The following is a 17,756-nucleotide window of genomic DNA, read 5'->3' on the forward strand; positions in this document are numbered from 1 at the left end:
AAGTTTTTCTTATTCATTTAACAGATATTTTAATACTTCATACTTGAACTGATTTTTTTTCTTGCTCTAGTTCTAGTTTTTTGCTCTCAAAGTAAATCATGTCCTAGAAAGTGATGAGAAATGCCATATGGTTAATTTGTGGTCCTTGTCCAGATTGCCTCCCAGAAATGAGGCTGCAATTTTATTGGTTATTGGCCCCTACCAACGGCATGCAAATAATATAATGAAACTTAAACTTGTATGTTACAGAGCCTTACAGAACCTTAGTTATCAGGCTTTTTTGGATTCTGTTTAGATCCTCAGAGATTTACTTTTTGAATGTATACATACCCAGTTCTATATAACAGATTGACTTGTAATATGTTCTCTTAAAGCACTTTTAAAGTAAGCCCAAAGTAAGTAGAATGGGCATCTGTTTTGAGAATTAAAAAACTCACTAGCGGGATTTCAACACCACCACATCTGGGTTCTCTTCTGGCCGTTTTTTGCCGCCCTTTTATGAGATACATAGGTTAAGCAAATTTTAAATGTGCTTATATTTTTGCATAGTGGGTCCAGACTTCTCATTTTGGCAAAAGGTTCTTAATAATTGGCCTGCTGACCGCCTCTCTAGTCTGTTTTTGCTGATACTCAAAAAAATAAATGGTAACTTGTTGACTGAGGAAACCACACACACACAAAACACCCCACACGTAGCATGGCAGTGCTGAAAAGGAAGCAAGTGGTTATTAAGTCCAAGATAGTGGCAGAGGGCTATAGAACACGCGGAGTCGCCTAGGACCAGACCTAGTGGAAATGATCCCGGAGACAACATCTTGAATGAAGTCAGGAAGTCAGCGGGTCGGAGGTTGTACAGGGGCTCTGCGGTTGGCGTGGCTGAGGTTGAGGCCACAAGTTACTGAGGAAGTAACTGTTGACAGGAGCTTCGTACTCGGCTCACAACCACGCACATTGGGCTTCCTCCCAATAACCTCCCTTGCCCCTGGGCCTAACCTTGCCCTGGAGGCGGACTCGCGGGAGAGGCGGGAGGCTGAACGCCCGAGGGCGACCGCGGCTGGCGCGGACTGCGCAGAAGGCTGACGCGCTGGCGTGGCTCTGCGACGCGTCACCCGCGCTGCGGGCAAGCCATGGCGGGAAGCGAGCCGCGCAGCGGAACTAGCTCGCCGCCGCCGCCGCCCTTCAGCGACTGGGGCCGCCTGGAGGCGGCCATACTCAGCGGCTGGAAGACCTTCTGGCAGTCAGTGAGCAAGGAGAGGGTGGCGCGTACGGCCTCGCGGGAGGAGGTGGATGAGGCGGCCAGCACCCTGACGCGGCTGCCGGTGAGCGTCGGCCGCAGGCCGCGGAGGCCAGTGGGGCCGGCCCGGGCCAGAGGGACCTCCCCTGGAGCCCTGCGGGGCCTGAGGAACTCCCGCGCCCGGGCCTGGGTCTGGCTTCGTCCTTGCAGCCATTCCTGGCAGTGTAGTCACCGAGAAGCTACAGTTGACCAGAAGCGTCTTGGCATTGAACCCGGTGCTCCGCAGGGGGCCCGAACATCTCAGGGAAGCAACTTCACGGGGCCCCTGGCGACCCTCCCTATCGCCCTCAGGTTTTCCACCCCCCAAAACAGGCACATGTGACTAGGACACCCTGAATGTCCGGTTACGAAATGAGACCGTTCCCAACTTGCTGATTAGCTTGGGAAAAGCATTCCAGCCTCCGTGTTCCCAGCATCTTTAATTCCGGATCATAGTACCAAAACACCTGGAGGGCCAAGGTTTTTACCCTCTCAAGAGGACACTGTGCCTGTGGCTGTTATTGTGTATTTGAAGAAACAAAGCTGCCCCTCAGTTGAAAATAAATGACTTAAGTTACAAGTGCCTCAAGTTACATCAAGGCCACGAAAATGATACACATAATTTATTGTTAAACTTTAGGGTAGATAGGTAAATGAAGAGAACAAAAATTATTGAAAATTATTACAATTTTTTGTCTCATTTGGACTATTGACACCTCCCTCCGACGTGTATATCAGCATGAAAACTGCAGGTTTAGAATGCTTCCAAGTTTCTCCTCGCAGAGGTTTTTCATAACATTTTAATAGATTCTGTGCAGGAACCAAAATGACAAATTTACGGCCGGGCGCGGTGGCTCACGCCTGTAATCCCAGCACTTTGGGAGACCGAGGTGGGCGGATCACGAGGTCAGGAGCTCAAGACCATCCTGGCTAACACGGTGAAACCCCGTCTCTACTAAAAATATATAAAATTAGCCGGGCGTGGTGGCGGGCGCCTGTAATCCCAGCTACTCGGGAGGCTGAGGCAGGAGAATGGCGTGAACCCGGGAGGCGGAGCTTTCAGTGAGCTGAGATCGCGCCACCGCACTCCAGCCTGGGCAACAGAACGAGACTCCGTCTCAAAAAAAAAAACAACCAAAAAAAAACCCACTTTTTGATTTGGTCTGATGATAAAATCAGATAAAGGTTGATACAGGTTTTATTTTGAAAAACAAATTATTTCCTTAACTAATTTATGTAACGAACTGGTATATCCAAACATCTCTGAGGAAAAATTAAAGGAACTGGTGATTTTACTGGAAAGATAGCAAGACGGTTGGTTTTTCAGGAATGTTTCAATGTTTCAAAAATTAGTTTAACAAATACAAAACTAAAATGTTCAGTTATGATCCTTTGCTGATGGCAGGAAAATAATAGATTTAATTATTAATGGTAGATTTAGTTATTAAAAATACTCACTAGTCAGTTGACCTTTTATTTATTTGTTGATTGTGTGATTTATCACCCAAAAACTATTTTCTTCATTCCTTTTTCTTACCTGCTGCTTTCTTCTGTTTCAGATTGATGTACAGCTATATATTTTGTCCTTTCTTTCACCTCACGATCTGTGTCAGTTGGGAAGTACAAATCATTATTGGAATGAAACTGTAAGAGATCCAATTCTGTGGAGATACTTTTTGTTAAGGGATCTTCCTTCTTGGTCTTCTGTTGACTGGAAGTCTCTTCCAGATCTAGAAATCTTAAAAAAGCCTGTATCTGAAGTCACTGATGGTGCATTTTTTGACTACATGGCAGTGTAAGTATCTAGTTTTATGAATTAAAAAGAAGATATTAAATTTTACTGTATTACTAGTCAATATCCAATTTAGTCCTTACCCTGCTACTGATTTGTTGTGTGGATTTGCGGTCTAATTGTTCTCTTGTCAAAACTGGGAGTTAAATGACTTCCTTCATAGTACCTTTCAGCTTTAATATTTTATTATTTCCCTGCGGTGCCTAACCAGTATTTGAATAATTATAAGTAGTATAGATGGCAAGTAGTAAAAGACTTCTTAAAATTTTCATGATCTTTAGAACAATTGTCATTTTGTTAAATAAGTAAATACTTTTCTATATCCAGAAAAAGGATGATCAGAGATCCCTGTTGTTTAGTAGGGAAGAAGAAAACCATTCTAAAGGCTGTGAGAAATAAGATTACATTAACACCCAAAAGCACTGACATTTTTCAATATCATGTAAGTGAGATAATTAATGTTACTGAGCAACTGCAGTGTACTGGATTCTACGAGGGATGCTTTATGTATATTTTACTCATTTAATCCTCATGCAACAAGAAGGTGTTATCTTTGTATCACAGATGTGGAATTGAGGTTCATGGAGGTTACGTGATTTGCCTAAAGTCATATAGTTTGTAAGGGACTATTCAGACTGGAACCCCATTATGCTACCTCATAATGTCATTGGATCTGGATATAGCCTGTTTTACTGAGAAACTCAAACTTAATGCATTATTTTAAAATTTTAAAAATATATATTCTTTAAAAATTGTTTTGTTGTGCTTGACTCAGTAGCAAAATACAGGATTTTTTTTCAAATTTTAAGTTATTCAGAGCGTTTCCCTATTCTAATACAGATGCCATTATGTCAAGTGTTGTGAGACTATTTGATTCAAAGGTGTGTCATCTGTTATACATAATCTCAGCAAGTGCCACTGTATCTCACTTGCTAGGCAATACCTGTACAATGCCCCATAGCTAACCATTGCGTCAAGTGTATGTGAGGCTGTGGGAATTAGATTTTGCCCAGAGAATAGTAATAATAGTAACTACCATTTATGGTCATATAAATTACTTCTAATTTTTACAACCCTGAGTTATTTCTGTTGCTCAAATAATACAGATGAAGAAATTGAAATTCAGACTGTAAATGGCTCATATAACTAAAAGTGGTGAGGCTTGGTCAGGTCTATCCAGCTTCAAAACTGTTTTTTGTTTGTTTTTTCCCCTTCATGAGTTACAAGGTTTCTAATAAAATGATTCTGTTAGGTTATTGATTTTGTTAACCAGCTTGACTTATTTGAAGGATTTTAGGTTTTATTTTGATTTGGGTAACTTTTAATTTTTGATAAAATGCATAATTGGTACTTTAGAGATTTATAGCTATTTCAAGAAATGGAATTTTTTTACATGATTCTTAGTTTGCTAAGTTTGCTGCAAGGATCATTTGAGCCTCCCTCATTTAACTCTTACTAAACTGTTATATTTGAGGCTATTAAGAGAAGCACCCAAGACATTTGAAATTTGGTTATATTGGTAGTGTTAGCAGTTTTTTTGGTTTGTTTGTTTGTTTATTTTTTACCTCTAGGGATATTATGCTAGCTATCTGTGTGTAGGTTATCTTTAGTGCTGAGTTTCTCAATCTTGGCACTATTGACGTTTTGAGTCAAATAATTCTTTGTTCTGGGGCCTGCCCTATGCATTATAGGATTAATGTTTAGCAGCATCCTTGGCTTCTGCTCAGTCCTTCTCCCCTCCCCAGTTGTGACAATACACATGTTGTTCAGACATTGCCAAATGTTCCAGGGGACAGGGGCAAACCTCCTCGGGTTGAGAACCTTTATGTAGTAAAATTTCACCATTCAAATGTTCCATGAGAGAATCTAAATTAAAGATTAGAAAGTAAGTAACCACTTCATGGGGGAAGAGTTTCTTTGCTTCTGGGCCACTCCCACCCCCATGGCACCTTGTGCTTTTCCCTGTCAGAGTGCTCCACATATGTATTATAAAGGTGTCTGTCTACCATTGTCCTCCTGGAGGATTGGGACTGTATAATCATTGTACCCCTTGTGTCTAGCAAGTACTCAATACATTGTATATTTTTGAATGAATAACTGGCTAAGTGTTTTCTATGTTAATGTTCTAACTGTGACAATTTTATACAGCTATAGAATGTGCTGTCCATATACAAGAAGAGCTTCAAAATCCAGCCGTCCTATGTATGGAGCTGTCACTTCTTTTTTACACTCCCTGATCATTCAGAATGAACCACGATTTGCTATGTTTGGACCAGGTTTGGAAGAATTGAATACCTCTTTGGTGTTGAGCTTAATGTCTTCAGAGGAACTTTGCCCAACAGCTGGTTTGCCTCAGAGGCAGATTGATGGTAATTTTCATGTTAATCTACAGTTAATTCAAACACTTTGAGCTTGACATTCTTGTTAAAAAGAAAGAAATTGCTTTTAAATTAATTATTTGCTATAATGAAATACAGTACTTTGGTTGTTGGGAGCCCCACCAGGTTCCACTGGACCGACAGAATTAATTTACTTACTATAAGAAAGCTTCCTCTTAATTCCTCAAATTTGTACAATCCAGACTTTTAAGATTATGTGAAAATAAATTATTTGTTGTCAAGATGTTGCATTTGTACAGTGGGATATCATATTTATCATATTTGAAAAAGCAGAAAATATTGAGCATCTGTGTGGAGAGTATTTTGATATGTATTGGAATTCAAAAGAGTTAAATCATCACCTTCCCTTCTTTCTATTAAAAAAAACAACAACAATGTATAAGTATTTGGCAAGGCAGGATAAATATAAGTATAAGTGATAATAAAATTTAGCCTTTGCTTTACTTATTTATTGAGAACCAGCCCCTATTAGTGAGATGATAGGGATGCAGAGATTTAGAACAATGTCTCTGTCTGCCTTCAAGACATGTGTAGGTGTAGGTGAGGACATAGACAAGTGTACAGATAATTAGAATATGATGTAATTAGTTCCTGGGTAGAAAGGTAAGGGTGAAAGAAGGCTCCATATAGAAGATGAGGTTTCATATGAGTCACTAGGGTGAGTAGTTGTAGGCCATCACAAAAAGACAGTAAAGGTGTTCCAGGCAGTGAGAACTACATTTTTTTTTTTTTTTTTTTTTAAGACAGACTATCGCTCAGTCGCCCAGGCTGGAGTGCAGTGGCACGATATCGGCTCACTGCAAGCTCCGCCTCCTGGGTTTACGCCATTCTCCTGCCTCAGCTTCCCAAGTAGCTGGGACTACAGGCGCCCGCCACTATGCCCTGCTAATGTTTTTGTATTTTTAGTAGAGACGGGGTTTCACCGTGTTAGCCAGGATGGTCTCGATCACCTGACCTCGTGATCCACCCATCTCTGCCTCCCAAAGTGCTGGGATTACAGGCGTGAGCCACCACGCCCGGCGGAGAACTACATTTCTAAAAGCACAAAGCTCTGGATGTGGAGGACACATTTGAAGTATCACTGTGTATCTAGAAAGAGTGGAGCTATGTGAAAAAACACGTATGTACCATGCTTAAGCATTTGGGAGCTGTTGGAGGATTTTAAGTAGAGGATTGAGATGATCAAGATTGCATTTTAGAAAGATTACTCAGGCTCTTGAGTGAAGAATTGATTAGAAGGGTCTAAAGATATGGAGACCCGTTAAGAAGCCACTGTCATATTGTGATTAAAATATGAAGAGGATCTGAACTCTAAGTCACTGTTAGTGAAGATGAGAGAAGAGAATGAATAGTAAGGATATGAATTTGACAGAATGAATGTATTAGCAGTAATAAGGATGGCTCCAGGTTTCTGACTTGAGTTTTGTGTTGGATGATAGAGGATTCACTAGGGTAAAAAGTCACTGGAGAAGTAAGAAAAATTTGGAAGGGAGCAGATAACAGTAAGATCTGTATAGGGAGAATGGCAGCTATTCTTTGGAATATGTTGACTTTGATAACTATGGAAGAGCCAAGTAGAGATACCTACTATAAGCAAATCTGCTAGAATGGAAGCTCCATGAAGGTAAGAATCTTGTCCACTTTATTTTTAGCTGTATCTGTGGTGCCAGGCACATAGCAGGCACTCTCTGTATATTTGGTGAATGAGTGAATGACTTTATGGATTACTATATGCATCCAGCTCTGAAGAGCAAGTTCTGGGCTAGAAATCGAGATTTGGGAGTCATATGGAGTCCACATGGATGTGGAAGTTATTGAGGATGGAGAGGAAGATTGGAGACAGGTGCTGAAATGTTCAGTTTATGTTTGGGGGAAGTGATTATTAAATGGAGATTCATAAATAATAACAACAAAGAAGGAAAGAGTGCTACAGCTGAATGATGTGTTTCTCAAGTAGGATTTTTTTTTCAGAGGGTTGGTGAGTAACATGAATCCCACCTCTTTACCTTCAGTTGTGAGAAAATAAGCATCTTTGCTACTTGAGAGTTCACTGCAGGAGAAGCCTCACCTAGGAGTAGGCCAATTTCAAGTACGGCTATTAGGTTGAAGGAACACCTCAAGAAGAGGTTGAGGAAATGGGGAAGTTTGATGGTTATAAAATGGAGAAGTAATAAAATGGCACTTCCATTTTCTGTAGAGCAGCTGAAGTGATTGTTTTAAAATTTCAGCCTATGACTCACACTCAGCAAGATGAGAGAATATGGCGTTACATAACTGGCAAAGAAGGGCAGAACAGTATGGCGACTATATTGGACTGAAGTTAGACATGTTGAGAGGATAATCTCTGGGAGTGCAGCTGGTTGAAAACAAAGATCAGAAACATGGTAGATTTTGATTCTGTGGTCTCTGTGAAACATGCACCAGACCTGGTGGCTGGAGGACTAGGATCACGTGGGCTGGGATGGTTGCAGTCCTAGTACTTAAGAGCCCTGTACGTGTGTTGCCTAGAATGATGACATGAGATGGTATGGCATAGCTTATTTAAACAAATACATTAGTTATAATGCAGGAATTAAGAATATGAAAGGCTGGAGTTGTCTCTAATGAGGTTAGTAGGGGCCAGATATTAAGGTTTTATTTCTTCATCTGAAGAGCAATGGCTTTGTAGAGAAGACAGTTAATTAGATACCATTATTAAAAAATTCTTCCAACTGATGTCAGAGGAAAGGATAATAGGAGGCCAGAAGATATAGGAGACGGGTTAGAAGTGATTGCAGAGGCCCGGGTGAGTGATGATGACAGTGTGAACTAAAATATGGTCGTGGGGATGCAGATAACTGAACAGATCTAAAAGAACATTTATATAACAGGATGAAGTAGAGCCATGGAAGCCCAGAAGGGTCTTTCGAGGAGGCAAAAGGGGAACCAGCCACTTAGTGTTAACACAGCCCAAGGAGGGAAGAGGTTAAGAAAGGACAAATAACAGTGACTAATGACTCAGATATAAAGCAGTAAGAAACTAATATTTAGCACTTGTGATTTACTAGTTAACCTACTAGGAGTTTTACATATATGATCTATTTAATCTTCCCAGTAAACCTGAGAAGAATATATTAGTTCAACTTCTTTTTGGTGTCAAACTAAGGGATACAAATACATGGCTATAAGTGAGAAATTCAGAATTATAATCCAACTCTGTCGAATTCTAAATTTCAGTATCTTCAGTATTTTCTCAATTTACTAATATGCTGTTGGCAACTCCTCATTAATTTATATTATTTGAGACAAGGTCTCTGTTGCCCAGGCTGGAGTACAGTGGCATAATCATGGCTTACTGAAGCCTTGAACTCCCTGGCTCAAGTGATCCTCCTACCTCAGCCTCCCAAGTACCTGGGAAACAGGCATGGGCCACCATGCCTGGCTAATTGCTTTGTATTTTTTGTAGAGATGAGGTTCTCACCATGTTGTCTAAGTTGATCTTGAACTCCTAGCCTCAAGTGATTCTTACACCTCAGCCTCCCAAATTGTTGGGATTACAGATGTGAGCCACTGTGCCTGGCTCCCCATCAATTTAAAAACAGCTTTTCAGAGGGGGAGAAAGGCACTTAGTTGAATGTATACATGGATTATTAGACTAATGAGGAACATAAAAATATGAAAATGAGTCTTAGTCTTGAGGATAAATAGCAGTAGCTGTGATGATGCAGCTGCTACTGATAAGATGATAAAGTTGTTGATGATAGTGATGATGATATAAGGACTGTTATAAGCCTAGCAGTTTTTTTCTTTCTCTGTATTTTTATTGCCATGTGAATGAAAGTTACTTACAGTATCTTTTCTTCAATGTAGACATTTTATTTTATTTCAAATCTATGCATAAGTTGTTATATAATTTTTTTCTTTGCTCTTTTTGCTTTCACTGGGTAATTTTCAGTGTGATCTTTTGCTATTTTTGTTAACGACTTGTTTTGGTAACTGTGATTTTCTTTCTTAGGTATTGGATCAGGAGTCAATTTTCAGTTGAACAACCAACATAAATTCAACATTCTAATCTTATATTCAACTACCAGGTAAGGCTACATACTTGGTGGCTTAACTGAAACATCAGAACTAAAACATTTCAGGTGAGTGGAGCCTGTTTAGTGTCTTTTTATAGTCTGTCTTTACAATTTTTTTTTCTAGAAAGGAAAGAGATAGAGCAAGGGAAGAGCATACAAGTGCAGTTAACAAGATATTCAGTCGACAGAATGAAGGTGATGATCAACAAGGAAGCCGGTACAGTGTGATTCCACAAATTCAAAAAGTGTGTGAAGTTGTAGATGGGTTCATCTATGTTGCAAATGCTGAAGCTCATAAAAGTAAGCACTCACATATATATTTTTTTAAGCACATTGTTCTTTTCAAAGCAAATAGAAATTACCTTTTTAGTCTTTACGGTGGCTTCTTAAGAATATGATGGCTTATTTTATCAGTGTGATTTTCCGACCCTTACTATTAATAGTGGTGTGTATTAGGATCACCTGAGGAGCTTGTTAAACATGTTAACAAGCTGATTCCTACCCTGGGGAATTTTATTCTAGATTTGGGTTGTGTGAATCAGATTTGGGCATCTGTTTTTTCCAAGCACCCAGGGAATTCTGATGCATTCCAAAGTTTGGTACTACAGCTATACAATATTTTTTTGTTGTATGCGTCTACAGTTTTTTGATACTGACATTTTGTCTGCTTCTGGCTTTATTCAAATAATCTATGCAAATAACGATGAAAAATTTTACCTTTGTTTTATCCAAATAGTAGAGAGATGTGATGGCAGGGTGTTAAGTAGATTAGTTGAGAACACTGTCCATATATTCTGAATAATTGTCATTCAGAATGCTATTTTTGTGTGAAATCAAAATATCATTGGGCCATGAGCTAGTATTATAATATCTTTCCCAAATCCTTTGTGAACAAGGTAGAATATAAATATATAATATACTGTATATATATTATAGTTCTTTAATACACTGGTTTGAATTTCTATTGAATTTATTTTCCCTGTCATCTATTAGGCATGAACGCAGTTGCAATTACTTTCTGTTATTACAGGGGTATCTGTAAAAAGAAAACTTGGAAGCAAAATAAAAGACGAGTTCATTTAACAAATAGTTTTTTAGTTCCTACAGGCATGTTGCAGTTACAACTGGGAACTAAAACAGATACAGCCCATATTTTATCTAGTTTTCCAATCTGCTCCTATAAAACAAGCAGACAAAAAAAAATTTAAAAAAATTACAAGACACAAAGAGACTATACTCACTTACCAACTTTTTCCCACTGGCCTCTACTAGGTGCTCATGTAAAAGGTTAGTGGTAGGGCAGAAGACCTATGAGTACCCTCCTTAGTGGTGCATGTGTTGACCACCCGGTGCTTGGAGACAGGTATATCCTCCTGCTTTCTATATCCTTTTCTCAATGAAGCCAAAGCTGTTTTCCACAGACAAAAGTTAACTGCTGCTATCTCAAGAGAGATAGAAACAAAAGCTGTCTTGGGGAGGAGCAGGATTTCCACTTGTACCAAGGATCTTGCACTGATACAAATTAAATGTTTGCTGACTCTGGAGGAGAGGCAGGAAATTTGCAGTGGAGACCTTTCTACCAATAAAGGGCAGAATTCAGCAGTTATGCTGGAACACTGAGAAAGCCCATACCACTGAGGCTCTGGGGCACAGGGCCTCTAAGGCCTTAGGCTAGGATGAGAAAACTGAGAAATCTCCATGTCCCTACCACTTAAGAAGCAATAGCAGACTACTGCAGGGATGGGGGAAGGGTGTGGAGAGGCTCTCCTTGCCTCTTCCCTATAACCCCCATGGCACAGTTACAAAGATAGGCTGAGAGCTGAGAACAAGTAGAAACTCTAAGAAACTCTGGCACTCCAGTGCTCTTACTGAGAACAAGATAGCAGCAGCATACTGCTGGAAGAATTTAAAGTCTGTGTGTTACAAAGTTAGCTATAGCAATAAAAGCCAAATCTAGCTCAACTAGACTAGTTTGATTCAGTCTACTGCATTAATACCCTAACCAAAGTATGATGCCTGTTTTTAGGAGTAAATCCTGTTTATCTTAGTCTCTACTGCTCTTCTACATAAAACATCTAACATTAAATCTAAAAATTATGAGGCACACACAAAATCAAAATGAAATGACACATTGTCATGAGATAAGGCAGTCAGTTGAACTGGACCAGAGATGGTCTAGATGTTGGTATTCTCAGAAAGAGACATTAAACTAACTGTGATTAAGAGATCTAGGTCAGGTGCAGTGGCTCTGGGAGGCCAAGGCGGACAGATCGCTTGAGCTCAGAAGTTCGAGACCAGCCTGGGCAACGTGGCGAAATTTCACCTCTACTGAAAATACAGAAAATTAGCCAGGCATGGTGGCATGTGCCTGTAGTCCCAACTACTTGGAAGGCTGAGGTGGGAGAATCGCTTGAGCCTGGGAGGCAGAGGTTGCGTGAGCTGAGATCACATCACTGCACTCCAGCCTAGGTGACAGAGCGAGACCCTGCCCCTTGCCCACAAAAAAATGAGAGATTGCGAGAGACCTAGTGGAAAAGGTAGACAATATGTGTAAACAGATAGATTTTTCAGCAGAGAAAAGGAAGCTGCTTTGAAAAAGTTAAACAAGAATGCTAGATATGAAAATATGACAACAGATGAACAGTTCTTTCAGTGGGCATATTAGCAAAAGAAAGAATCATTGAAAGTGAAGATAAGTCACTCAGAATTATCCAAATTAAAACACAAAGAGAAAAAAAAAAGTAAGAGCAAGGAACAGAGTGAGAGTTGGGGGAATCTGTCCAGTGATCTAACTTAGGGGTCAGGAAACTTTCTTAAAGGGACAAATAGTAAATATTGTAGGCTTATGAGCCATACAGGTTTTTGGTTGTTTGTTTGTTTTTTAACCATCACTTAGCTCTGCTATTACGGTACAAAAGCAGCAAAGACAACACGTAAACGAAAGGACAGACTCTTTTGCAATAAAAATTTATTTAGAAAAATTGATCCACAGAATGTAGTAGGCTGACCCATGATCTAACTTATCTGTAATTGGAGTCCCAAAACATGAAGGGAGAGAGAAAAGGGGAAAAGGAATTTTTGAACAGATAATGGCCAGAATTATCTCCAAATTATGGAAAGACAACAAACCACAGATTGAAGATGCTCAGAGAGCACCAAGCATAAATATAAAGAAAAATACATCTAAGCACATCATAGTCAAACTGATAAAAATCAAAGATAAAGACAACATCTTTAAGGCAGCCAGAGGAAATGAAAACATACATAAAGAAGGCCAAGATGATAGTGACAACAAATTTCCTGACAGAATTGCTGCAGGATAGAAACTAATAAAGAGAAATCTTTATAGTACTACAAGGGGGAAAAAAACATCCTACATCTAGCAAAAATAGTTTTTGAAAATAATGGTAATGTTAAGATGTTTTCAGACAAACAGAAGTTCCATGTCTTAGTTCATTTGTGCCACTATAACAGTATATCCCAGACCTGTATATCAGTGCATTTCTGTTTTTAGATTATGGAGACATCTGAATGGTACTGTGATTTTTTTTCCCTCTGGCGTCACCTAAATTCCTATTCTCCCAAGACTACTTAGTCTAATTTTATTACAGATCAACAAATGAATTTTTAAAGAACAGAAATTTATTTCTGACAGTTTTGGACACTAGGGAGTCCAAGATTAAGGCACCAGCATCTGGTGTCTGGTGAGTGCCTTTCTTGCTGATTTCTTATTTGGCAGAAGGTAGAAAGGGAAGCTGGAGGCAACATCGCATTTTCACGTGACAGAAGAGGGAAAGACAGGGCTGCAAGCTGATTTTAATGGCAATATTAATCTACTCATGAGAGTAAAGCCCTTATGACCTAAACAACTCCCAAAGACACCCCTTCCCCCAATACTGTTGCCTTGGGGTTTAAATGTCCAACACATGAATTTTGAGAAACACATTTGAACATAGCACTGAGAAAATTGATTGTTAACAGATCTTCACTATAAGAAATCTTAAAGGAGCTCTTTAGGCAGAAGAATATGATAACAGATGGAAATCTGCATCTACCGAAAAAGATGAAGACTCCTGGGATGGAAACAAAGAAGCTATATATACAAAAAAGTTTTTTTTTCTAATTTTAATTAAAAAAAACTAATAGTGTATTATACATGTATGACATTTTAAAGAAAAATATGTGATAATAGAACACATCATGGAAGAGAGAACATTGAAGTATATTATTTTGTAAGTTTCTTCTATATATGAAATCACATATTTAAAGGTAGATTTATAAATTAAAAATGTGTATTATAAATACTTGAACAACTACTAAAAAATGTATAATGAAGTTGTAACTAAGCCAGTAGTGGATATAAAATGGAACCATTAAAAAACTCAGTCCAAAAGAAGGAAGGCAAAGAGAGAAGAAGGAATAAAGAACAGATGATTTAAATGCATCTTGTTGTTAAGTACATTAAATGTTTATTAATTTTCAATTGCTATTAACAAATTACCTCAAATTTAATGGTTTAAAATAACTATATTTTTTAGCTCACAGTTCTCTAGGTCAGAAGTCTGGTCATGGTAGTACTGAGTTCTCTGGACAGGGCCTCTTGGGCTGAAATTTGTGTATCATATTGTTGCATCCTTTTCTGGAGGCTCTGGGAAAGAATTTGCTTCTGAGATCATTCAGGTTATTAGCTGAATTCAGTTCCTTATTGTTGTAGGACTGACCTTCCTGTTTTCTTGCTAGCTGTCAGCTGGGGGCTGCTATCAGCTTCTAGAGGTCACTTATATTCCTTCCTATGTGACCCCCTCCATCTTCTAATCCAGCAATGGAGAATCTCCCCTGTATTGAATCTTTCAACAAGAAGAGCCGCTTTTAAGGGCTCACCCGATTAGGTCAGGCTCAATGAGGATTACCTGTCTTTCTTAAAGTCAGCTGTGTCTTAAAGCCTAATCATGGGAGTGATGCCCCATCTTATTTGTAGGTTCTTCAGACACTAAAGGGGAAAGGGATTATGCAAGGGTTTGGAACATTGAGGTTATCTTAAAATTCTGCCTACCACAAAATGCAAGTGGTCCAAACACTCCAATAGAAGGTTGAGATTGTTGGTATTCATAAAAAAAGCTAAACTCAACTATATGCCTAAATTTTGAAAGTAAGCCCTTTGAATGAAAGGGTAGTGACATCTACAGAATTTGTGAAAGGAAATACCTGTATCAAGCATTTTTGCTTTTAGACTATGGAGATATCTGAAGAGTACTGTGGTTTTTTTCCCCTCAGTTGACGTTTGGATCCTGGTAAATTTTTGTTCCCTTGCTTTGTTAGTTTTTTATTTTATTGTTTTCAAAACTATTAAAAGTAATGCAAATTAAGGGTTTTGACTTACATTCCTTAGGACATGAATGGCAAGATGAATTTTCTCATATTATGGCAATGACAGATCCAGCCTTTGGGTCTTCGGGAAGACCATTGTTGGTTTTATCTTGTATTTCTCAAGGGGATGTAAAAAGAATGCCCTGTTTTTATTTGGCTCATGAGCTGCATCTGAATCTTCTAAATCACCCATGGCTGGTAAGATCATTTATACTCTAGTGACAAATTTTTATTTCGCACTCTATTTTCTATTTTTTTTTTTAATTCAACTTCTTTGATGAAATAGCATTCTAACATCAATTTTAATAGGTTAATCTATGGAAGCTATTTGATTGATGATAATAAATGTTAGCTGATCAATTGTTTCTTACTTGCCTCTTCTCTTACAGAAACAGTGAGATAACAATTGGGGATTTTTTTTCTTTTTTTTTTGTTTGTTTTTTTGAGACAAGGTCTCACTTTGTTGCTCAAGCTGGAGTGCAGTGGCACGATCACAGCTCACTGCAGCCTCAACCTCTCGGGCTCCGGTGATCCCTCCACCTCAGCCTCCCAGGTACCTGGGACTACAGATGTGTGCCGGCAACCCAGATAATTTTTTGTATTTTTTGTAGAGATGGGGTTTCTCCATGTTGCCCAGGCTGATCTCAAACTCCTAGGCTCAAGCCATCTGCCTGCCTTGGCTTTCCAAAGTGCTGGGATTACAGGTGTGAGCCATCGTGCCGAGCCAGGTTGTTTTTTTTTTAGATGCTACTATTATGTTTCTTACAACATCAATGTATTATGCTTTATGGATCATCAAAGGTATATGCTCCATCTTATAGTTTATTGCTTTCTAAAAAATATTTTATTTATTTTTTTGAGACAGGGTGTTGCTCTGACCCAGGCTGGAGTACAGTGGTGCAATTTTGGCTCACTCCAACCTCTGCTTCCTGGGTTCAAGTGATTCTCATGCCTCAGCCTCCCAAGTAGCTGGGATTACAGGCATGTGCCACCACACCCGGTTAATTTTTGTTTTTTAGTAGAGATGACATTTCACCATGTTGGCCAGGCTGGTCTTGGACTCCTGGCTTCAAGTGATCCGCTCGCCTCGGCTTCCCAAAGTGCTGGGACTACAGGCATGAGCCACTGTACCCAGCCCTAAAATGTATTTTAATTATGGCATTCTTTCTTCAAACGAATCCTGACATGATAACCCCTGAGTAAAACAGATAAAGAAAAATTAAAGTTGGAAACGCTTTTGTGGAAAAAGTAAGAGGATTTTCTTTGTTCCCCTTCCATCTCTTCCCTGGAGCTCCAAAGACTCTTTGGAATGAAGTTTGAAAACCACTAATAAAGTTTCCCCTTCTGAATGGTGGCAATTTTAGCTTTACCATTAGGAGGAGTGGCAGTCTTAAAGACATATTTTTGTAACATGATGTCACACATATGACGAGCTGGGTCACTAAAAGTGTTTTAGTTTTCAAAGTGGATCCTTTGGAGAATGTTTTTTCCCCTCATATATGGAAGCAAGTCATGGAAATGGTATTTCTTTCCATTTCCAAAGCTGAATTTCAAGGCAAATAAGCTTTATATTGGTAATAGTTAGAAGAGAAATGATCATATTTTTATCTAAGTGCTCTACAAAACAAAACTTGAGCAACTTATCCAAAGTTTATTGGGATTTTTAAAAGTTCTGTTCTCTTTTTAGTGTCTGGAAAAATGTTCCTCCTACTCATAAGATTTTGGACTTAGTTTCTTACTAACAACATTCTCTGTTATGTATTCATAGGTCCAGGACACAGAGGCTGAAACTCTAACTGGTTTTTTGAATGGCATTGAGTGGATTCTTGAAGAAGTAGAATCTAAGCGTGCAAGATGATTCTCCTTTCAGATCTTGGGAACTGAAACCGTTTGAAAGTTATTACTAAGGTCATGATGTGAATATTTGCTCAGTTAACCCACCTTGTCCTGCCTTTTTGCAGATGGGCTTTAAATTGGACAGCTATAACTGCTGTGTTTTTGATATTATTTTTACTCTTTACCATAAATCAATTGCAAGAAAAGAGTTTCAATCCTAGTATTTAGCCCCAAAATGAACCTTTAAACATTTTTTTGGTAATTTTTATATTTTCTGTCTTTTAAAAAATATTAAATTCTAGAAAAAACACATTTGTGCCTCTCATTCCCTGAGTTTCTATTCTTTTGAGTACAAAGATTGCTTTAGTGAGAAATAGCAAATTTGCTAAACTTTCCATTCAGTCTTTTCAAGGGTTTATAAGTGGTTATCAGAAAAGAAATTTTTATCTATTCTTAATAAATACACAGCTTAAAGACTTAAAAATATACTGGAATTGCATTTAATATTATGGCCATACAATCCCTGTTTTATTCTGAAGCAGTAAAAAGCAAGCTTATATGATATTTAATACTGGTTTCATGAAAAATAACTTTTCCTGACAGTTCTTACTATTTTCAGATAACTTCACAAGCCCATAAGATACTAAAGCCAAACTCTATTCCATACTCAGAGTGAAAACTTCCCGGAGACTTGTATGCATCATATTACTTCCTTCCACAAATGGCTTATACTCAGCAGAAGAAATACCCTAATATCTCACTGGAACTCAGGAATTTTAAGATTATAGTAAAAGCCGTAAATATCTATATACAGTTTATATAAGTTTCATATTTAAATGTATTTCTGTTTTGGACAGAAAGTTTGTAACATATATTATACATATAATTGTATTTATTCTCTTTTAGGTCAATGCTATTACTGTTTTGACCTTTTTGTTGAGGGGGCAGAATTTTGCCTAATGGACTATTGGGTTAGGAGACCTTTGAGAAAGACCTGTGTGAACATATGGTTTCACATTTGTCAGAATGTT

The 17,756-nt window shown here is 38.6% G+C and overlaps 1 protein-coding gene across 2 annotated transcripts; it reads left to right on the forward strand.

Moving 5' to 3' along the window:
* Positions 1-1,075: 1,075 nt before the first annotated feature.
* On the forward strand, positions 1,076-17,025 carry FBXO4 (F-box protein 4). Of its 2 annotated transcripts, XM_025387997.1 has the most exons (7): positions 1,077-1,319; positions 2,833-3,068; positions 5,214-5,434; positions 9,459-9,534; positions 9,647-9,822; positions 14,912-15,087; positions 16,658-17,025. In XM_025387997.1, exons 1-7 carry the CDS (start codon positions 1,128-1,130, stop codon positions 16,745-16,747), a joined length of 1,167 nt encoding a protein of 388 aa, XP_025243782.1. In that variant the 5' UTR covers positions 1,077-1,127; the 3' UTR covers positions 16,748-17,025. The 2 variants fall into 2 exon arrangements, with proteins under 2 accessions (XP_025243783.1, XP_025243782.1); XM_025387998.1 differs by lacking the exon at positions 14,912-15,087 and having other exon boundaries at positions 1,076-1,319.
* The last annotated feature ends 731 nt before the right edge of the window (positions 17,026-17,756 follow it).

Source organism: Theropithecus gelada, chromosome 6, assembly GCF_003255815.1.
Source record: "Theropithecus gelada isolate Dixy chromosome 6, Tgel_1.0, whole genome shotgun sequence".
NCBI lineage: Eukaryota > Metazoa > Chordata > Mammalia > Primates > Cercopithecidae > Theropithecus > Theropithecus gelada.

What these genes read in the sequence shown, in the direction of transcription:
- FBXO4 (XM_025387997.1), top strand. Translation starts at nt 1,128, where the DNA reads ATGGCGGGAAGCGAGCCGCGCAGCGGAACTAGCTCGCCGCCGCCGCCG. An exon ending in ATCTTATATTCAACTACCAG is followed by an intron (nt 9,535 to 9,646) that starts GTAAGGCTACAT and finishes TTTTTTTTCTAG; the next exon opens with AAAGGAAAGAGATAGAGCAA. An exon ending in AAATGCTGAAGCTCATAAAA is followed by an intron (nt 9,823 to 14,911) that starts GTAAGCACTCAC and finishes TACATTCCTTAG; the next exon opens with GACATGAATGGCAAGATGAA.